Source organism: Anas platyrhynchos, chromosome 1 (genome assembly GCF_047663525.1).
Source record: "Anas platyrhynchos isolate ZD024472 breed Pekin duck chromosome 1, IASCAAS_PekinDuck_T2T, whole genome shotgun sequence".
NCBI classification, from domain to species: domain Eukaryota; kingdom Metazoa; phylum Chordata; class Aves; order Anseriformes; family Anatidae; genus Anas; species Anas platyrhynchos.
The window spans coordinates 191,887,570-191,911,220 of NC_092587.1; the positions used below are offsets into that span (position 1 = coordinate 191,887,570).

At 40.8% G+C, this 23,651-nt stretch overlaps 1 protein-coding gene across 7 annotated transcripts in view; it reads left to right on the plus strand.

The window, feature by feature from the left end:
• Positions 1-1,186: 1,186 nt before the first annotated feature.
• PDGFD (platelet derived growth factor D) overlaps positions 1,187-23,651 on the plus strand; it is a 145,416-nt gene continuing 122,951 nt past the window's right edge. For 2 of the 7 annotated variants that reach the window (XM_027465069.3, XM_038175904.2), the window contains exon 1: positions 1,491-2,109. In XM_027465069.3, the coding sequence (XP_027320870.2) occupies positions 1,980-2,109 (130 nt within the window). In that variant the 5' untranslated portion in view covers positions 1,491-1,979. Of the gene's footprint in view, positions 2,110-2,869; positions 3,840-23,651 lie in introns of those variants that run through there. The other 5 variants (XM_072032740.1, XM_038175891.2, XM_038175906.2 and 2 more) reach the window with 5 other exon arrangements.

Sequence of the window (23,651 nt, forward strand, 5' to 3'; positions counted from 1 at the left end):
CAAATTTTATAAATGTGGATAAAGAGGGGTACAGAAAGAGGAATAGCCTTGGAAACAGCATCCTTTATTGACTGAGCTTTATAACTGCTCAGATACTGTCAGAACACCTTTTTTGCCTTCTGGGTGCAACGTGATCTATCCTTCTTCCTCTTCCTCCTCCACCATCTCTTAAGGGCCGCTGCACACCCCCAGGGGGAAGCAACCACAGGCTGTAACAACCTAAGCAAGAAGGAGGGCCTCAGGGCACTGAGAAAGACTTCACTGAGGTGTTTTGACCAGGGCATTGGTCACTCCCTTTTATCTGAAAAGGCAGCCACAGTTTTCCTCTGGGGTGCCCGCCCTCAGGAGATAGTTTGGTTGCTGAAATCTTTCTGAGGTTTTCTGCTAGTTCCTTATATCGTAATTGGAAAGAGACAGACGTGGACTGGATGAACAGAAGACATCTTCAGAGCTCCCCCTATCTTCATTTTCTGTATCTCCTTTACTTAACTTTATGCTTCTGTTAGGATGATTGGATTCGCCACCTTGCCTCTCTGCCTGTCCGGTTCCCCCTTGAAGTGGGCACCTACAGTATAGGCGCATCTGCTCATAGATGAAGAACTACTGGGGCCTTTCCTTTATCTTCCACACAGGAGCTGGATTAGGTTCACTGTCAGCTTTGGGGAACACAAAAAGGATAAAGAAGCCTGAGTTATGCATTAACAGAACTGCACCCTACTGGCTCCTTAAGACACACAAGATGTTTCAGTTCCATTGTCATTTTAGCATGCTTTTGGAGAAAATGTTTCATACAGCCAGAGGCAGTCCTCTGTGTGTAGCAGGACTCATCCCATAGTCCTGACACAGCACTCTATCGACACACTTTGCCTATTACTAAGGTGGTGTTTGATGTTTTAAGGTCTGGCACCGTGCTACAAGTTGCTAGCTGCCTGGGACTGTATGTAATGCCTTAAGAAACAAAGTGAGTAGGTAAGGATTTATTAGAGAACAGTTAAAACCTGACTGTTTTTTCTCTGCCTTCACTTCGCTTGATTATTTTCATTGTAGCTAATGGAAAGGAAAAGAGTATTAAAAAAGCAATCTGATCACAATCTGCTCACATACCTTTTGCTCAGACCTTAACTCTTCCAGGCGCTAATGCAAGCTTTTAATAGCAGACCCAATTTAACGAGGGGAATTAATTAGCAGGAATTAACCATTTATGAAATGCTTTGGACATTTACGGTGGTGGTGCTTGGCATGGGAGGAGAGCCCATGCATTTCTCTCCCAGGGCCACGTGCGGTTTCTCTTCGTGTCCTCGCTGGCTGCGCCCCCGAGCTTCCTGCAGCAGCTGGGGTACTTCGAGCCACCCTTGCCCAACCCGAGGAGGGGAACGGGGGGCGCCCCGGAGGGGGCCGGCCCCCTCTCACCATCCCTCCCCTCACCCCTTCTCCCCGGGCCGGGAGCGCGGGGAGGGCCCGGGCACGGCTCCCGCCCGCCTCCCTTCCCTCCCAACCCCCGGGCCGCCTTCCCCACACCCCCGGGCCGCCCCCGACCCCAGCGGCGGCTGCAGCCGGGCCGGGCCGAGCCGAGCCGAGCGGAGCCGAGCCGAGCAGGGGCGCTGCGAGGCTCCGGCCGCAGGGGAGCGCGGCTGCGGCAGCCCCCGCCTGCGGCCCGGGAGGGGGCGGCGGGTCCCCGCCGAGGGATCTCTACCTCACCTTGCTGCCTCGGGACGGCCCCAGAAAAGCAGCAGAAAAAAAAGTTGAGAGCGCAGGAAGTTTTAGGAGCAGCTGGGAGAGTAACTCGGGAGCTCCGGCTGCGATTTCGGGCTCCGTTTTAATTTTTTATTTCATTTTATTTTATTTTATTTTATTTTTGCACCTCCAGCAACCCGCGACAGCAACAACCAAAAAGTGCAGGGGGTGGGGGACGGATAAATTGCGAGAGGCAAGCGCCAGGTTTCTTTGCAGAGCCGCGGTCCCGTGCCCAGCGGATCCCAATGCAACTGCTCATCCTCCTCCTCCTCTACGCCGTCGTCTGTGCGAACTTTTGCAGCCGTCAGGGCACCACCGCCCCTGCCCAGAGCGGATCTATAAAAGCCTTGCGGTCCTCCAACATCAGGCGAGATGGTAAGCGTCCTTCTGCCTTCTTTATTCCCCGAAGGGCTCGGTTCGCAGGCGGCGTCCCGAGGGCTGCCGCTCCCTTCCCCCGGGGGTCGGTCGTGGGTCGGGGTGTCCCGTCCCCGGGGTTCTTGCGGGGCTCGTCCCGGGAGCGTGCGGCCAGGGGGCGGGAGGGAGGCTGCGGCTCTGCCCAATAACGGCTCCTCCGGGCTCTCCCAAACTTCTCGGGGAACTCCGAGGAGATTTGCAGGGAGCCGGCGGCGACCACCGCGTCCCCTCTACACGGCGCAGGGTGCACGGGTCTACGAGGGTCCCAGCTCGTCAGGGCAGAGGGGGAGTCTCCTGTGTTCCCCACACTCTGAGGAGCCCCGTGTCCCTCTGAGGAACGTTGTGTTCCCCATGTGCCCCAACGAGCCCCAGGGTGGGACACTGCCATTGCCTGAGGGGAGCTCAGCAGGAGCTTGGCCACTACTTTGGGCTCCTCTCATGGGGCCCGGCCAAAGAGCTGTCTGCTGGTGGCCTGCTTTGAGCTTGGCCGAAGGCAGCTGAGGCTGCAGGGTCTTGGACCATGGCTGGCTGCTTTCTGGGGTCTGTCAGGCAGTGCCCAGTGAGGATGGGTTCCCTTCCTTGTGCCAGCCACGCAGCTGGCAGAGGTGGGATGTCCACTGGTGGTGAACACCAAGAAGGGTGAAAGGGGACTTGGAGACACTGCCTGTGTGGTAGGAGCAGTGGTCTCAGTCTTCAAACAATGGCACGTTGCCTGCTGCAGGCTGCTGGTGGAGGATGGCCTCAGCCTGGACAGCGAAGGTGCTGCCAAGCCGTGGCCTCGTGGTGGATGACTGTAGAGGCTGCACAGAAGTAACACAACTGGAGTTTACCTTTTGAAAACACTTGCTCATGATGAAGGCTAAAGAAAACCAAGGCTTTGGATTGGGGACGGGGGGTGAGCCTCTGGTCTGGTGACCCTTTTGTGTACCAGCTTCATGTGAGAGGACCTGATCTTGCCTGTTGCCCCATACCTTGCAGAGGGAAATGCAAGATGTTCTCCTGAAGAGTAACAGAGTTACATTCGGTCTTCAAGTTAATGTTTTACAGTTGCCAGAATTTATATCTTTTATAAACCCTTTTTAAAAACCCACTCACTTGAGACATTTCCAAGATTGTACTCTGCATTTGCCAGTGTTTATTTTTCAGTGTGTATACAGTTCCTGTAATGGGTATACAGTTGATCTAGTGAGATGTTTTTGATTCAGCTTTAGAGTCATATTGAACTTAGTAATCTTTTGTATACCTTCCCTTGTCAGTGCATGGAGGCATAGGAAAGGTGAAGAGACTTTTTCTCTGGAATTGAGATAGCAAATCTGGAAACAAGACAAAATTGCAGTTACTTTGGTTTGGAAATCAAATTTAATCTAATACAAAATGTATGTGTTTGCAATAAAAGCCTACATCCATTATTTCTGTTTCATCATTTAAAACTGTTGTGTATTTTATCAAGATTCATGACTTGTTAGCCTGCCATCTTAAATGTCTCAGAAGAGCTGAAACTGTCTCTGAACTAAATGAAGCAATCTTCCTTCTAAGTCAAACTCCAAACAAGCTTTCTGATGGAAAACTGCAGCGATTTACTTAAAACTTAAAATGTGGCTTACTCTGATCTTCTCTGTAGAGTCAATGGAGAAATCTGTAACCCACAATATGAATAAAGTTTTCAGGTTATTGGCAGTGTGATGGGTGTTCTACTCCAAAGAGGAAAACTTCTTGTAGTGAAGTAACTTCTTGGGGCTATCATGAGAATTGCTCTTTTCCTAGATGTAATATTTAACTTTGTGATTAAACTTTGTACCTTTAAATCAGACTTTGACACCTTGTAATGACAACTTGCTGAGTTTCAGGTGGGCTGGCAGTGGGCCATTCGAAAATGGGAGATACCTATATGAAACTGTACATTATTTTTGATGGACCTTCAGTGTGCTGTATGATAGTCAGGCCTGCCATGTATGGATGTAGTAAAATGAACCCATGCAGAGGTCAGACATCTCTGTAGCCCTTTAGTGGATGTGATCCATGTAATGAGAAGGTAACACAATTTTAGGAAGACCACATGCAGACCTCCAACCCACTGAAATACTGCCTTGCTCTCTCCTGGCACTTGGGAATCTTGATTTTTCTCTGCAAAGAACAGCATGTTCTCATGTGGCCAGTGGAGCTGGGCATCTTCTTACAACATCTAAATCAGGTCAGTTGCCGATACGCCTGATTTTACTCAAGTGAATCAAACTGTTGCTTGAGTTTGTTGACTGAAGTTCTATATTTGTGCAGCCAAAGGTTATGAGCTGTATTCCAAATATTGCATGCATGTGACGAGCTCACAAGCAAAGTGTTTAGACCGTACTTGGCTGTATGCCACTAAAAGTATTTCTGTCTTTTATAATTTTTAGAGTCTTGTTTTGATCTGAAGTGCTGATATGGAATTGCGTTAAAGACATGTGGGTTGCATTGCTGAGTGAGACAGACAATATTTTTTGCATTGTAAATATTTGAAGATCTGACATGGAATAGGATCTAAGAGCACACAATACACTGGGGGTAATATGTTCCAACAGTCTCAAAATGCACAGCAGGGATAAAAACTAATTTAATATTATGTCCTGGGTTGATGATCATGATTATTATGTTGTGGAATTAAGAGAGATACTGAAGAGGAAGCCAGATCTGTTCATCTCTTTAAAAAAATATTATATCTTGGCAAGTCCAAGACCACCTGCACATTTTATTAAAAAAGAAAACAATCCTTTGGATTCCAGTTTTCTGGTACCTCCAAGCAGGATAAACTAGGGATAACTGAATACACAGAGCTTTAATATGGATCCTTGGTCTTCTTTCTGGCCAAAATAAATCTTTTTTAGTGTGCAAGATTCCAGATTGTCTTTCTTCTTTTAGGCTGAAAAAGGTTGGCCTATTTGTAATTGCACTCACTTAAGACTGAGATTGCTCTAGGAAGAAGTCTATAGATGAAGGGCAATGCATATAAAATCACTCCTATTTAATGATTGCAAAACCTAACCAGACTGTACTTCCTGCTGAAGATATTAAGAGTATAAATAAATTGCTTACAAGACATCCTCTTGTCATCGTGCAAGGACAGGCGTTGATGATTCAGCTCTGTCCGGTGTAGCACTAATCAATAATTTAAAGTGTCCTACAGATGCCAGAAACATTTATAGCACACGTAATGGTATTTATTTAAAGTCTTTATTAATGCCATTATCTGTTAAGCATTTTGAGAATCATCAGAATTCCACACAAAAGGCTTCGAGATGATTCCATTTGCCTCAGTTTCCCTATTTGCATTATTCAGGTAGTGCTGCCTAATGACAAGAAATTGGGCATTTTTGTTGTTTATGTGTTCTTGTAGATGAAAAGTGGAGATGAAAAGTGCTAAATAATATTTACTGTATGCTGTCTAACTGAAACATCAGTTGTTTGTTGTTATCTGTTATGAACAAACATCTGTATGAATGCTCAATCTATCCCTAATCTGTGTACTCAGACTAAGCATCACTATGCATATTTTAAACTTTAAAATCCAAAGTTTAAATAAAATGCATAGACATAGCAAAGAACATAGCATAGTGGCAGATTGTTTCAGTATGTAACACCCAGAAGAGGTGTCTCCTGAGGTGGCTTTGAGAATGTGACATCAGACAACTTGAGATATGTTTCTGGGGTCATGTGTTTCTCATTTTGAATCCAAAAAATTAGGAACTCCCAAGCCTTAGCTTGCTTGTGCACCAAAGAAATACAAAGAAGAATTGTACTTCAACATTCAACAGAAATAGCAACAGCTTTTGGCTGTCCAAGGTGATGTGTGCCATTAATTCTACCCTCCACTTTCCTGTGTTGGTCTATGCGTAAGCACACAGAAAAGTATTTGGTAATTTGGTCTGTTTTCTCATGAGATGAGCATTATCCATCTGCTCTTGGGAGAAGACAGGACTGAATCTTTTTTCATACCACGTAAGAATGGCTGTTGTATCACTGCTGGTATAGGAACCTTGGAATGCATTTATGGAGTTCTTCTATAGTATAGAATATATAAAATATTGTATATGTTTGTTTTGTTTTGTTTTGTGATTCTTTTTTAAATGACTGTGGTAACATAAAATTGTGTCAACTGCAAAATAATTAAAATAAACTTTAGGCTTCATCAGATAAAAAAAAATAATTTAGTAATTTACCTTTAGTAATGTGATTTAGTCTGTGATTGTTTGACTTTGATGATATTTCTTATCTGCATAATTAACTGTTTGGACTGAAGTAACAAAGGATATTACATGAGAATTGCAACCCTGACTCAGTGGCAAGCATTAAGGAGGTCTCTAAAGGTGCTTTGAAACACGTTCTATTGAGCAGATGTATATCTATCACACAGTGGAAGTTTCTTTACTTATAAACACTCCAGCCAGTCTCCCAGCAGTTCTTGTTTCTTTTTGATACATTTATTTGTATGGGACTTAATTAGGACAGCTAATTATTAAAGGACTTGCAGAGAAAACTTGGTAATTGTAGTACTTTGGTTATTAGAAAGGGAACATTGCTGTAAATTGCAAAATAATGTTGTTTTTTTTAACTGTGATCCCACAGAGATATGTTTTATAAAGCACCTAGGAATAGGCATAAGTAGGAAACTCATGGGGAATCATTAGTGCAGTAACATTTGTCATGTGCTTAAACAGAAGATCCATATAATTCCATTAAAGACACTGGGCTACATCCTGCGGGATTCTGTGGTAACAAGGCTTGGATAGTTTATATGAAAGTGTGACTGTGTCCAGTTTAACTAACTGTGTCTTATGATGAAGAAGGAGTACAAGCATTTACTCTTGTATTTGCGGTATCTGTCAAATATTCTTTTAAAATAACAATATATATAAATATAATGCTTATGTATTATAGGTGTGTTATGCATATGCATACACATAATATATGTTGTGTCTTTTGAATATTGTACAGTATAGCATATATGCATGTATATAATACATAATTCAGAGGACACAGGAACAGGGAAATCAGAATAAGCATGCAATATTAAATTAAATGTTACTAAATTAACATTAGAAACTTAAGGATATTATACCCGGAAAAATGCTTTATGTGCTGTCATTAGCCATATAATTCATGGAATATGAGTTGAAACTTAAAGGTGTTTGACAGCTGTCCAGGCTGCAAGTAGAAGTTCTGAAGTTCTTTACATGCTGTTAAACTTTTTATTAAGTAAAAAGGAATTTATAGGGGAAGGGATGATTGAAGACAGAAATTCTTTCAACAAAATAATATACATATTCACTTCATTACATTTCTGGCACTCCTTCCTTAGACAAGATATAAATATTACATAAAAAGAACAGATCTACAAAATATGTATTATTTTTACAACAAGAAGCCCCTTTACGAATGCAAAATTGGAAGGACATGGAATGGCTTTCATTTTATAACTCTAATAATAGTACGTTTACAAAAGGTGTGGTACAAATCTGAATGTTTTATGCTCCAATGTTTTCATACTGATAGTCTTCCTTATATTAAAATATATCTGCAGCAAATTATAGGATGATCCCTTTAACATCAAATAAAATATATTACAGGACTGTCTTTGAACACAAGCAAAGTAGCTGCCTGAGATACCAGAGTCCAAAAGGCCTCAAAATGTACAGGTCCTTATTGTAGGACCTGTACTATATATGTAGGGACCTCAACAGGTCCCTACAGCCTCAGCAGTTCTGTGGGTCTGTAATGGCACCTCGTGCTGGTGACAGAGAAATGGGGATTGGTGGAATACATCCTCACCCAGAACCAGCAGCTGCTTTCCCCATCTCTTCCATCCCCCTCTCACTTTTCTGCACTCTCACCTGTTCTCCCATGCACAGCAGCAGCAGGAGCATGAAATCTGGTTCTTCCACAGCTCTGGGCCCAGCTGCATCCCTTCCTCTTGCCCTTGTCCTCTGTTACTTGTATAGCAATACCCGATTTTGCCTTCCCAGATAAGAAACCTTGAGTTAACTTTCAATGTTCATAGCATGTTCTCAGCCCTTGAGTAGTTTGCTTCTGCCCGTGCTGGCTTTGTGGACCTGCAGAGATTTGCCACTTAAAATAAACTAAATGGGTCCTAAGAGATACTGTGAACATTCTCTGTTGGCATTCTCTGTAGTAAGATTTTTTCTGCAGTAAGAATTTGTCTGCTAATGCAGGAAAATTTAGCAGTACTCCTAGTTTGTTGATTCAAGTTGTATCCAAGGATTGCCTCCCCAAAGCTGCTGATTATATTATATTTAAGAGGTTGATTACATTATACCACATTTTGGATACAGGAGTCCACTTATATCATTGCTTCTGGTGAGGATCTCTTGGCTAAAAGACTGGAGTGGGTTAGGTTACTTGGCAGCTTATTTCAAATCAATCTCCTGTTTACAAAGCTAAGGAAGCGTCCTGTTTGCAGTGTCAAACTGGATAGATTCTCTTTTGGGAACATGGGTTTGGCTCTAATATTTTTGGTAGTGAATAAATCCTACATGATCTCAAGCTTCCTATTGTACTTGAGTAATCTTCAGTTTCATGCTTCCTTTTTGATCTGTGTCCCATGCTGTGAAGGCCAACATCCCTTATTTCTGCTTTGGCAGTCAGAGCTCTGTGTATTTGGGGATGGTGCAGGAGGACACACTTTTACCTTCTGTGCAAACTTCCTGCCAATGTATTTTAGCCCTGCTGTGCATTGGGAGTTGGTGTTGTTAAACTCTATAAAAATATTTATTAAAACACCAGGTCCATGAAGAAGTTGAAAAATAGCAGACTTGACCTTCATTGCACTGAAATCAATGACAGAACTTCCATCAGCTCTTACTGCAGCAGGGTCTGGCTCACACTTTACATGAGTTAAAGCAGGATAAAGGAAGAGGCTCAGGAATTCAACAAAGAGCCTCTCATTGTTGTGTAGGTAAATTTTACAATACTGACAGTTAAGATATTTAATTAGAGTCCACACACTGGAAAAAAATTAAATGAAATTTTCACTCATAGAGATGAAGAAGCAACTGATGTAATTACAGATTGCGTAGCAAACGTGTCCTGGTGGTTTGCTGTTTTTCCTCCTGTACTGACAATCTTATGTGTCATGCACAGGATATCCTACAAGAGACTTGATCTGCAGTACATTTCTAAATAAGACTTTAAGGAAACCTGTCAGTATTTCATAGTCTCTTGCATTGTTTTTTTTTTTTGTTTTTTTGTTTTTTTTTTTGTTTTTAAATTTAAAAAAGTCCAAAGTGTAATATGCATGGGTTTTTGTTATTGTTTTTTCTTGGATCAGTTGCAGAAGATTTTTCTCATAGTTGAACGTGTTTCTAATCTGATGTGACTCACAATAAAAGTGGATTGAGAATGAAGCAGCAAGCCAGACTAGTTAGAGAGAAGGAATAAAAATAGGTACACAGAATGTTGATTACCAGATGTACTGTGGAATTTGGAAACTGTTCATGTACCCTTGTGGCCTTAATTTTTCAACCAGGAATTTGCTTGAAAGATAAATACTTTGCTTCAGCAAATGAGTGACAGCAGTGTTGCATGAAAATGGCAAGTAGATGGTAATAATGCCGTTATATTCTTTGTGGAAATGGACAAACACAGCTTCTTAATCATGATGCCTCAGCAGGGGATAAGCACTGATAGGAATGATTTCACTAACACATCAAGATGTCAGTAAAAGGGTTTAAAACCTCATCACAGAAGCCTATGGAGAATTTGCTTCTTTGAAATCAACAGAAAGTCCCAGCGTTACTGTACTCTGGTTTCTCTCCTAGATCAGACTGTATGCATGTTCCCTTGCTGCTCTAAGTCATGTTCACATTTCTGTCTTGGGTTGCTCATAAGGAACACTGAGTCATCTTTATGCTGAGGTCAGCACAGGAGATGTGGGTTTGCCTTGTTCCTGCCTGTAAGCTGTGACCTGGGATCCCTAGATCCCTGTGCCTGCATGTGTCACAGTTGATCTGGTAGTGCACAGTATGGTAATAAGGTTGATGGTGTGTTCCTTCCATCCTTGGAATGGCAGAGAACAGTTCTTGCCTGCATTGGGTTGCTTTTGGTTTTGTTTGTAATTAGCACTTGTCACCCTGTAGAGCTTTATGACATGATATGCATTTCTCACCAGTTCCCATCATTCATTAGATCCTGGAAAGTGGGAGCCAAAGTTTCCTTCTCCTAAGCAAGAGGTAAAATTCACACATCATGTAGTAGCTATCTGCTTGCTCCTATTGTATGTGTGATCTCCTTTACATAAGTAGCACTTGGAAACCTATGAACCTCCAAAAACAATTCTTTGGCATTTTCTGTTCATTGCATTCAAAATGTCTTGCATGGCACCTCTGAGAACTGGGTGCTGCAGGGAAGCCTTGTGGCAACCCCACCTTGCAGAACCCTCGAGTGGTGTCCACATGTCTTGTGTCTATCCTGTCTCCTGTCCACTTTTATCCTCAGAGTTGCAACCAGGCTCAGAGCTGAGTGATGTACTGAGTGAGAATCCATGGGTAGCCATTTTGGAGAATGGTGAACCATGCAAAACAACCATGTTATGGCATGCATAAAACCAAAATATCTTGGTTTCACTTGCATGCCTGAAAGTAACTGGCATGGAGCAGGAAAAAAAAAAAAAAAAATGGCACTCTGCCCTCCAAACAAAACCCAAAACAGAACAGGGAAAGCTGCAATCCTGCTTTTTTGTTTCTTTGCACGTTCCTTGGGTTTGGTTTTATCTAGTACACAAGGAAACAGAGGAGGGCCATCAAAAAGAAATAACAATGATTTGATATGTTGGTTTAATTAATTAATTTTGAAAATTGATTTTAAAAGCTTTTCTTATCAGTACATGCAGGGTATTTTTAAGGCTTGCAGGTGCTGCCTTTTATTTTTTGTGCAAGGATCCTGTCTAAGGATTTGTCTCCACAGCCTACAGCAGTGCTGTTCCTGATGCTACTGTTATTTTCTGTGCTATCACCAACTCTTGCAGGACTTAAAGTCAAGTCTTGTCAGGTAGATTGCTTTTCAACTTACCTTAGGCAAGCCATTAGTAAAAATATTGACTGAGTAAAAAAGTGTCTCCTATTTCTCTTATCAGAAGAGAGGCAGAATATTTTTCCATATATGCTTTTGCAATGAAGTAATTACAAATTTAAGTACATGTCACTGGAGTTTTGACAGTGTATTTCTGGCACTTCATTTTCAAAGAGGCCTTCAACATGATTGCTCAAACATGAACAGAAATACCAGAGCTGCCTTGTTTCTCTCTAAAGATGACAGCCAGCATGGTAACCTAATGGGTCTTCTGTTTCTCTTCTGTTCACATGGGCAGGAGAGAACCATTTCCTGTGCTAATTTGTTCTAAATCAATATCCTTTCCAGAATAACAGAATCAGAGAATGGTTAAAGGGACCTCTGGGGCCATCTGGTCCAACCCCTGCTTAAGCAGGGACACCCAAAACAGGCTGCCTAGGACCATGTCTGGGAATCACAGAATCACAGAATCACAGAATTTCTAGGTTGGAAGAGACCTCAAGATCATTGAGTCCAACCTCTAAAAGTTTTTGAAGATCCCCAAGGAGAAGACCCCACAGCCTCTCTGGACAGCCTGTGCCAGGGCTCCCCCAACCACACACCACAGAAGTGCCTGGTGCTCAGAGGGAGCCTCCTGTGTGCCTGTTCATGCCCACTGCCTCCTATCCTGGCTCTGGGCACTACCAAGCAGAACCTGGCTCCATTCTCTTAGTACCCTGCATTCAAATCCCCCCTGATAATATTCTTTATTGGATTACCATGGCAAAGTTTTGATAGTGAGGGGTTGCAGGGGTGAACTCTGTGAGCACAGCCCAGCAGTTGCCCCATGTCAGATCAAAGCCAGCTTCAGCAGGCTCCAAAAGGGACCTGCTGCTGGCCAGAGCCAAGCCATGAGCGATGCTGGGTGGGCCTCTGGGAGAGCAGATTGAAGGAAGGGGAAATCTGCTGTGCTACAGCAGCTGGGAGAGAGGGGTGAGAGCTGAGAGAGCAGCAGTCCTGCAGACCCCAAGGGGAGTGCAGCAGGAGGCCAGGAGGTGCTCCAGGCACAAGGCAGCACAAGTTCCCCTGCGGCCCGTGGAGAGGCCCCTGGTGGAGCAGGCTGTCCCCCTGCAGCCCATGGGTCCCACATGGAGCAGATCTCCACGCTGCAGCCCCCCCATGGGTGGAGGAGCCCCCGGTGGAGCAGGTGGATGTGGCCTGGAGGAGGCTGCGGCCCATGGAGAGCCCCCGCAGGAGCAGGCCCCAGGCCGGAGCTGCAGCCCGTGGAGAGGAGCCCACGCAGGAGCAGGGGGTCTGGGGGGAGCTGCCGCCCACCCGTGGGGGACCCGTGCTGGAGCAGTTTGCTCCTGGGGGATGGACCCCGTGGGACGGAGCCATGTGGGAGCAGTTCCTGAAGAGCTGCAGCCTGTGGGCAGCCCCTGCAGGCTCAGTTCGGGAAGGATGGCATCCCATGGGAGGGACCCCACGGGGAGCAGGGGCAGAGAGGGACCATGAGGGAACAGTGGAGATGAAGCACCAGGTACTGATCACAGCCCCCATTCCCCTTTCTCCTGTGCTACTTGGGGGGAGGAGGTAGAAAAGGATGGATGGGGGGAAGGTGTTTTTGATTCACTTTTAGTTCTCACTTCTCTAGTCTGTTAGCAGTAGGCAATAAATTACATTAATCTTCTTGTGATGAGTCAGTTTCTCCCGTGACAGTAAATTTGTGAGCCATCTCCCTGACTTTATCTTGACTCTTGAGATCTTTTTCATCATATTTTCTCCCACTATTGATTTGATGATGGGGAGTGAGAGAATAGTTGTGGTGGAGTTTAGCTGCCCATCAGGGAGAAACCACCACAGATCGCCCCTGCGCCTTCTTTTTTCCAGGATGAACAGTTTTTATTTTACTTTTATTTTGGCTAAAATGCAACCTTGTACTTAAGAGAAGAACCAGCATTATCACTCTTTTCTTTCGATTTCTTTTGTGTTTGATGGTCTTGCCAGTTTAAAACTTGTTAAAACTTCAAGGTAAAATAGAAGACCTGAGCATGCGAATCCCAGCTGTTCTGTACAATGACTTGGGCTGAACATCTTACCGATGAATCAGCATCTTGCATGGGTTTCCAGAAGGTGTGAGTGGGCCTGCTGAAAAAGCTGTGTAGAAGAAAACTGAGGAGCTCTCACTAGAGACTGAACTCATCTGTTATAAGAAAGCTGCAGAGCTTTCTTATAAAGCCACAGCTGAGGTATGCTGGGCTTGCTTCTCATGGTTACTAGTAAGGGGCTCTCAGCAGCAATGATTGCTCAATGATATCACATGGAGTGCCCATTTTTTTTCCTGTACATGTACCATTTCTGTTAAGAAGTTGGTAATTTTTTATTTTTCAGAGCTGACATCTGAAGCCCAGAAAAAGAGAATTTCCTCAATTCTGGAAGCTGAAGTTTTCTATTACCTGTCCAATCACCAGATTTACCATATTGAAAACAAAGCATAGCCCTCGCAAATCTTTGGTTGAATATTTGCCCTTATAATAATGCAAAGGAAAGCAACCAGAATAAAAGGGGAAAAAAAATAAAAAATAAAACCACAAAACAAAACACAACAAAACCCTTAGCAACAGAGACATTTTCATTTCAGTTCTTGCCAAGACTAAAAACAGTGCTTAGAATGACAAGTACCGTTAATCTCAAACATTTTGAAAATGAAATTAAAAGTCACGTTAGGTGAGAAGTACAATTGATTGCAACCTTGTTAAAGAAGAAATGGGGTAGTATGTTAAGGGTACTCTCTACCCATTATTGTACTACCTCATCCATGTCTTGCTGACAGACATGGAAGGGCATCCACTTGTTCCAGCCTGTGCTGGATGGCATTCCTCCTGCCTCCTCCTCCCCTCTGCCTGAAGAACTGAGCCACAGCTTAGCCATGTGTCAGCAAACAGTCTAATACATCAACACATTTGACTTTCTGCAGCTCCTCCAAGGAGTACTGCAACTTTTGTTAGAAGAAACAGATGTACGTTTGGTCTCTGTATTCCTCACTAGTAGTGTGGGAGAGTCAGCCCATATGAGCCTCATGTGAGGCACATCATTTGTGTCATTTCATGTCCATGTGTATCATTTGCACCTCCCACGGACGATTGACACTGGGTGTAGATCATCACCTGTCATCACCTTACTTCCAAGACCTAGAATAATGCAATTCTAAATATTGTGTGATTGTGCTCAATTTGTACAAAAGTATTTTATTGTAATTATGACCTTATTAACATAGTATGATTTCAGCTGCTGTTCATCTTCCACTAATGACTAGTAAATAAAATGCTAATCTGTTTTATAGTTTTTCTGTTGCAAAAGTTCAGGTATTCAGATAGCTTAATTAGCATCTGATTTGAGCATTACACTGAATCATTGCTGTAATCTGACAATTTTTAGAGATCTTTGCTGAGAGGAATCTAACTGTAATGAAACTGTTAATGGCATTGTAGTTTGAGGGAGGTCCATGCTTCCAATATTAACAGGTATTTCTAAATTCATCTGCTAATGATTCCTATTTGACATATAGTAATGAAGAGAAGGAACAGAACTGGTTAAACCATGTATAAAACAATTATGGCTTTTTTCCCATGTGGTTGGCAGAAGAGAAAGGAATATTAGAGAAAACATGAGAAGCGGTGTCTTTATGTTTGCTTTTCTCTACGTCTGGTAGCTGGAGACCTTTCTGTATGCAAAGAAACATATGGTTGAGGAATCTTGAGAGAAAACAGTTTCTAGTATTGTGGCTCAAAAATCCATCAGGCTCATTCAATCACCACTGAGGCAGCTGCTGATACCATCTAATTTTAAGCATGTAAATTATGAGTTATTCTTCTATGAGATATATTACCCTCTGGTGGTGACTGCCTCTCCCTGGGATTATTCTGGCAGCCTCCAAACTAAAACATAATGAATACACCTCGGACAGCCTCAGTTGTCCTCTCTTGGAGAAATTCTCTGCCACAAGCATGGTTTGGCCTACCATCCATGTTGCCTGTGATAGGGGTGTTAAGTGGAGGACATAGGGCTTCTTCAAAGAGATTTCTGGCGTCCCAGACTTTCAAGGATTTAGTTTTGGGATCTTACTGTATTTTGTCACCTACTCCCCCATCCCGTTTTTCTGAGAGAATGAATGGTGTTTCCTCGCCTGTATGTGTGTGTAGTAGTTTATCTACGGAAAGGCACTAAAATACCTTGCAGAATTACTTGGTTCTAGTGCAAATACTTTGTTTCCACAGAACATTCTAAATATAATATACAACTTGTACGCTGTAAGATTTGTCTCTTATTCCTTGAGCTCTTCCTGGAAGAATAACTTCAGATATTTTTTTTTTTTCTATTGACTTCTGTTTTGAAAAGAAAAAATAAAGCTGTTATGGACTAAATGACATCTTCAGCTAGTGAAAATGTTCCTAAGTCACTATAGTTAGAATTTCTCTTAAAGTGCAAAGCATCACATATTTTAGTTCCACTATCCACTCCTAATATTCATGGGAAATAAGCAGATACTCATCTCTGGATACCTAACTCCAAATTCCAGTGCCCAAGTGCTACTTTTTTGTTTGTTTGTTTACAGGCCCTACATCCTTCTGTACAAACTCTGTGCAAGACTTTTTATAGTTCTAATAGACAGAGAAAGGCAGGTCACACCTCTCTGCTTCTAGAGTTTTGGAGCTGTCTAGATATAAAACTTTTATACTGCTGTAATAAATGTGTTGTTCTCAGCCATAATCATGTTTTATGTTTCAATGAAAAGCTTTTTAAACCTGCATTGTTTTGAAGAATTGATGTCATATGATCTTGATAAAATTAATAGCATTGTGAAGGTCTATTTGCTTTTTGTATTGTTTACATCTATTACACTGAAAAAATGAATGCTGGTGGGCCTGCTATGCTCTGGAGACTATTCTGTACAAATTTTATAACATCTGCAAATTTCTCTTTATGATTAGTTTTTGAGGGAGTTTTTCCTTAAATGTAGAGTTCAATCATGTGATAAAAACATTGTTAATCAAAAATGCATGCTTTCTAGTTTGGGAAAGAAATACATTTAAAATCATGACAGCTTATTTGAAGAAGTGAGCAAACTGTAATACACTGAAAGTTATAATATGTGGTATTGGATTACTAAAAATTCTACTACTTGAGATACTGCTGTTTCCTTAATTATGTACGGGGTTGAAAAACTATGTTTATCTTTTTGGGCTAGCTTAAGTTTTGCAGCCATATCACAGTAGGATATACTTCATTAACTACCTGTATTTCCTATATTTACAGTGGATTGAATTCTGGTGTTAGTATTTTTTAAAAATCTGAGGCTTAAATTGCTGCTAAACAGAAATTTTGCTTTTGTTATTCTTGGTTTCAATTTCCCTGGAAAGTATAGAATTATTATTATTATTATTATTATTATTTTATTTTTATTATTATTTTTTGTCTTTGTAAGTTTGAGGTTAAAAAAAAAACAAAAAAACAAACAGCAACAGAAAAGCTCATTTTCTCATCCAGTTCATAAATGAAGACCAAGAATTACTGACTGTAAGATTTTTAAGTGTTCAAAGTCAGCATTGCAGAGAAAAACACTCAAAATACAAATAGGGACATTACCTGTACAGATGCTTTCAAAAAGATGTTAATTTTCAATTCATTTTATATTGGAGCCCATAAATCATTTTGGAAATATGGCCACTGTTATGTGAATAGTAGGGGGAGTTCATTAATAGGCTGTATTTCCTTTATTTACTAAATCAGACTTGAATGCAAAACATGTTACAGTACTTTTTCTGACACTTTCAGCACAATCAAGGTAATTTTATATAACTAAGAGCTATTTAAAATTCTGGGATTTACACATTTTAATTGAATCCTGATTTCTATCCAAATACAGTTTGATGCAAATTACAGTCAAAACAATCACTTTCATTATTAAAAGTATGTTCTCTGACATCTTAAAAATCATGAAATTCAGAATGCACAACAAATATATGGTGAGACAAAGTAGCTATAAATATTATTAGATGAGACATAGTTCATCTTTTTAGGGAGCTGAAATAATTACCATATCTTGTGCTAAGTTAAATTTAATTGCAGACATATTTCCTTAATGTCTGTATCTTTAAACATTCTTTTAAAACAAGCAAGCCTAAAAAGTAAAAAGGAAAACTCAGATTAAAATTAAAGATACAAAGCTAGGTCTCCTACTAGTAGCTTCAAATCCCAGCTGAAACATGAGATGTGAATCAGTCCATTTTTCCAACCCCACAGTAGACCAGAAAACATGTAGTGCAGTCGGTCAGTCAGCTTATCTGAAGTTCTGGCTGCAGGACTTTAAAAAAATGTGTGTGTGTATGTGTGTGTTGGCCTTGTGTTTAAGGGATTTTTACACATTTACATTTAGATTCATGCTGCCTTACTGTGTGCTTCAATGAAGCAGAAATATAACTGACAGAGAAGAAAGTTAATCTTACCAAACTTAGGTTGTCTGAAAAACCGGGTGTCTTGTTAAGCTTCCCTTGTAATTGAGGGGGTGAGAAAAGCTCCTGCAGAGAGCCATTCATCCCGTTTGGTTTAGATGTCCATCTTCAGGCTGGATGAATTACCTTCTGCATGCACATTCTTTTATCACACAGTGCAGAGCAAGTCTAGGCAACTAGGTCACAGCAAGCTCAGAGAAGTACCCGAAAATACGCCTGTCTTTATCACACTCTAAGAAATGTGAGGTATTCTTGATCTCTTCAAAAAGTTGCATCTTTATGATAAGATTAAAGATTTCTTTAGTGATGAACAATGGCATTATACTGGTTATTTCTGATGAGCAATTTATATCAATACATCACTCTGGGAGTGTGAGCTTCAAGGAGTACCTTCACTACCACTGCTTTTGTGATAAAATGTTGAGGGCTGGCACTGCTGTTGGAATAAGGGCAGGTTTAAGATTAGATTTTCCTTCCTTTTTTTCAAGATCACAAGCATTTATTAAATAGACTTAGAAAATACATATTTGCACAAGATCTCATGTTAGCAATTTTTTATGTGTACAGAGGCCAACTGAGATTAGTATTTATCGCCACTGCCAGCTGGGTTAGACCTCGTAATGGCATTAGGCTCTGACTCATGGAGGATGAATTTGTCAGAGGTTTCTGGCAGGAGGTGAAATCACTGCTTGCAAGGAAACATCTCTCAGTGATGCTTGGTTGAAGATACAGCTGTGAAAGTCAAGCCAGAGATTGCTGCAGAGTTGTAAGTACTAGGGGAAAAATGTGTGTGTGGAGAGGGGGGGGGAGGGGCGGAAGGGAATGCTGACTCCCAAAATGTCAAGAACTTCATTAGTCTTCTAGCAGAATCCCTATGAACATAACTCTTACTATGGGCTAGTTGTATGAACACACAAATGCAAACATGAATCTACACTTTTCTGAGCCCTTTACTTCCTAAATCTTTACAGTTGTGTTTGTTTCATGCTGCTTGACTGAAGCTTCTTCCTCATTTCCCTCTCTTGCCTCCTTCCCTCATCCTGACCAAACCACCAAACCCAGTGGAAACAAAACACTGACGCAGAGACCTGTGCCTGCTGATTTCTTCCCTGGACCTGCAACAACTCATCTGGTAACAGCTCAGGGTTTCTTCACAGAATGAGGTACTAAAAGCATGCAGAGGAGGAGGTGGGCAGAACCAGGCCCTCTCGTTGTTTTTTTTTGTTTTGTATTGTTTTGTTTTTTCAGATGCTAAAAAACTTTCAAAAACACAATCTCTGGGCAGCAGTTATTCTTGGCTTAATGCAAAAAAGAAGAGAGACTTGTTAAGCACCAAGATAAAAACCCTGTTCATTATAGTCTTTGTTCATCGTTTCCCAGGGGACATAGAAAACAAGAGGTTAGATAGCAGCTTAGGTAAAGACATGGAAAGAAGTCATAACACAGGTAAAGCCCTCATGGAGGAGGTGTATGATATAAGTTCAAAAGGACAAAAGACACTTCTGAGGATGTGCAGCTGACCACGTGTGGTCATTGACTTCCATGTGTGTTCCAGCACCTTGAACTGTGGAATGTGAGGTATTTGAGAGCTTTTTACCACTCACGTGCTATAAGATGACATTTCCCCTTCTTGACTGACAGCTCTAAAAGCAAGGAAAAAATGAGTAATCCCACACATATTTAATATTTGTTTTAAAATGTGTTTCCTTGTTTAAAATAAACCTAAGTGCATATATAAAATGGCTAAATCTTATTGTGTTAAGGCTTAAACTTTATTTAATATATTGAGTTCAAATAAAATGTAATTCTTTGAACGGCAGAAGTAATGCAACCTGATCTCTTTGGGCTTTGTACCTCATTGGTAAGCTGTGCTGTGAAATGTGAGCTGTATTTGAAACTTTTCACAGTCTTAAAGCATACAGTAACCTTCCCCCTCTGGTTTGCCTACTGACCAGTAAGAATAAAGCTCATGCAGCTTCCCTTTTCCTGGAGAGGCATTAATAGAGTCTCTTTTCTCTTTTTTCCTGCCTGTCCTCAGAAAAGTAAAAGAAATGTAATACCTTTGAGGCTTTTATCCTCAGTTTAGCCAACAAGTTCAGTAGTTATGAGGAAACCTCACAAATGGGAATATAGGCATAGAGCAAATTCACAGCAGTGATGTTATTGAGTGCTTAAGTATTAAATAAAATAGATTTTGTGTACACCTAGACATACATTTATGGAAGCACTACAACATGAAATCTGGTCTCAGCACTCATCCCACTAGAGTGCATGGTAAAGCTATCAGCAGCTTCAATGGGAATAGAGAATTGAGAGCTTTCAGAAATCCCCATCCAGTAATGTTTTTATTTCTCAGAGAGTTATAAGTATTTCAGATAGCAGAATTTAAACCCACAAAGGAAGAAAGGAAGAGTCATAAGAAGAAGTGTATTCTTGAAAATACACTTTTCACGTCAAGATATATACACGTCAATAAATACACGTCAAGAGAAATTAAGGAGAGGAGGAGTCCAGAGAGATTACGTGCCACTAAGAATGGAGATATGGTGTGTATATCTAAACTTTGCCAGTAAAGGCAGTTAATGTGCAATCCCCATCTTAAGGTAGAATACACATTAACACCTATCATAGGCTACAGGCAGCATGGGAGAAGGAGAGAGATAAATCGCATTTTGGAAATCAGACTAAGATTTATATCTCTGTAGGGACACCATGAGACTCGAAGGTTTGTTCAGTATTGTGCAACAGCTCTGAATCCAGAACACTTGCGACCAGAAAGTTTTTATTTTTCTGGACATCCAGATGCTGTGTCTGGTTCATGTGTAGCATATTTACAACAAAATAGAACATTGTGGGTTGTCATGCTCCATTTCATCCTTTTCCAAGGAAAGATGCCAACCAATTCTTATTTAGCCCTTGACGTTTTTTCCTTCCAACTGTTGGGGTTAATAACATATTTATGAGGTTGTATTTTTGTCCACACAGATACATCATAATTTAAATGGTAAAATTATAAATCAGTTGTCTCATCAAAGTTAGCTTGGAAAGCTTTAGGATCAGATACACCAAAAATCCAAATGTAAGGAAATACAGATGTGTCCAATAGAAGCTTTGTCTTGTTGCTTTGTCTTACACCTGTGAGATATCTTTTATTTGAATATACAAGCTGTACAAAAAAAAAAAAACACATGAAAAAACTAGCAAATAGATATGCAGAAGTGAGATGATGTATAAATAACATTTCAACATTGCACAGAAAAGCTGAGATGGATTTTTTTTTTTTTTGGCCCTCTTTGGGAATAGATTATTGAACACAATTTATCTGAAAAACAGTGTTTCTGTGGAGGTCTTTTAAGGATTTATTTGCACAATAAATTCACTTGTGCAAATTCCAATGATAGAAGGTCTGATGCAGAATATTTCTGAAGGATATTTGATTGCATCTAATGTGAGACAAATGGTTTAATAAGTTTTGAGCAATACTAAGACACACACTCCTGGATTTGACCATATGCCCTGGAAGATAATGAATGACCTTGCTACTGTTGTGCAGAACTTGTCCCTGAATGAAATTGAATAGAAACTATCATTAAATCAGCTGCATTTTTCTAAGGCTATGAATCCAAGTAGAATTAATAAAATAATAATAATAATTTTTATTTTGTTATCTGGTATTAGAAAAATCTCATACATTTTGCTGTTTTAAGCCATCCCCTGTGCCTTGGCACAAGTACTATCATGAAAAAGAATAGTAGACTGATCAGAATGACTGATTTGGTCTGTTCCAGCAGTTCTTACCAGGACATATAAACCAACAGGCAGAAGAATTTCTTCTTGGCCCTTACTGAGTTTATATTAAACAGCAAAGCAAAGGCAGATGTGTAGAGTATGTTGGAGATAATGATTTGGACAAGTAGTGACCATTTGTCCTCTGCTCTGATTATCATCTATTGATCCACTGAAAAGTAGCACTTCAATATAATCTAAGCTAAAGGTCTCAGCCTCAATCTTCTGGTTTGAATACCATTCCACTGTGGGTAAGGCTTCTTCAGAATAAAGGAACTGAAGATAATAATAGCACTTTGTTTCTTAATTTTAGTCTGCACCTTGAAAGCATGTAATAATAACAATAATAATTAAAAATAAATAAAATATATTAAAAAAAAGCTGAAGTCTTCATTTCTCTTCTTGCATCTATGTATCTTTTCCCTCGATGTCTTCATTAAGTTCACAAATGTTAGATGGCTTTCTTGTTCTCCTTACTTAACTTGATCTTGAAAAGTGCTGAGAACTGTGGCTTAGGAACAGCAGCAAATGTAAATGGGTGTTTAATGCTGTGAGAAGATCACTGTAGTCAGTGTTCTTAACATTTCTCAACTGTATGTTCTCTCTAAGCTGTCATCCACTTCCAAGGGTTTTGTTGCCTACTTGACTGGAGTCTTGTCAGCTTGATTGTCTTTCCTTCTCCTCATTCATTCTTCAGCTAAATAGTTGTCCTTATTCATAAACCCATCAATTTCTGACTTTCATTTCCCCATGTGGCTCCTTTCTAGACTTCAGTAGGGGTAGGTAGTGCCTCATGCTACCCACATTTGGTCTTTCACTTATCACACCTTTTTGTTGTATGCTGTGTTCTCATAAAGCAACATTTTTCCTGAGGCCAGAATCTTTCTCTGTTAACATAGCTGTAGCCATCTTTCTGATAGGCGGTATTCCTAGCATAATTCACAGTTCTTAACTTTTAATACAAAATCCTTTGCTAAAATTCACAGATTTTATTTGCTGTAGAATATGTGCTGGTACCTCACCTCTGTTCTTTTCTTAGCTTGCACATTGCACTTGGAAGGGCTGCCTCCGTCCAAGTCCCCATACATAGGTCAAGTGAGCTGCATCTTAAAAATAATATATTCTGTACTGCTTCTGGTCCTACTGGCTGTACTAAAGCTGCTTAGCAACCTTGTTATAATTCCGACCATGGTCTGCCTGTGCCAAGTTTATGTCTGTTTGTTCCCAGATAAACTCTGTCCTCTAGCCTGGGTGATTTTCTCCCCGTGGAATTGACTTCTTGGTATATTTATAGAACATGATCATCTTACATATTGACAAACTGACCCCTTCTAATAGGAAGATGTTCCTAGTCATTTTCTTTGTTTTCCAGTCCCTTCTGCAATGCAGAACTAGCACTCTTGTCTACAGTTTAGCATTATACTGCTGTGCCAGCAACATTAGTGGTTGAAAGCTAATAGGACAAATAAATTAGGTTTTTGATTTCTAAGCCATTAAAATGCTTTTCTGAGTGACACTAAGTTGTTTTGTGAGCAGTGGACCAACAAGGCTTGGTTTCGTAATGCCTTTAATCTTTACGGTGAAAGCTCATATGGATTCCCTGATGCCTGATGAGGGTGCTCCAGTTCTGCATCCTTTCTTTGAATGGTGTCATTAGCAGAGTCACTTCTTCTAGATGCCTTCCTGTTTTTTCTGACCATGTAGAAATACAGCATCTTAAAACTCCTTCTGTCTCAGATTGGTTAAAAATCCAGTAGTAGGAATTGACAAGCAAACATGTAGCCTTGGCACATCCACACAGGAACCAGCTTTAAAATTCCATTTGCCTGTAAATGTGCTGACTCAATCAATATAAGATCCTTTTGTATATTTAATGTTAGTGTGGATCCTTCAAGCATATTGTAATTATTAAGTAATAGTTCACCAAGCAAAAGTCTAATTTGCTTTGAAACATTAAGAAAGTTTTACTAAAAATGAGGAAATATGTACAAACAGTTTAAAAGACAGTTTCATGCTTACATAAAGGAATAGATCTCTCTGTTCCTTGTGGCCTTTTGCAGAAAGTGGAGATGTTAATATTCCTAAATATCAGGCATATACAACCCATTGGGGTGGTTAAATGTCAGAGCTAGAAAAGATGAGCTCTACTGCTTTGAACATCTTGGATTT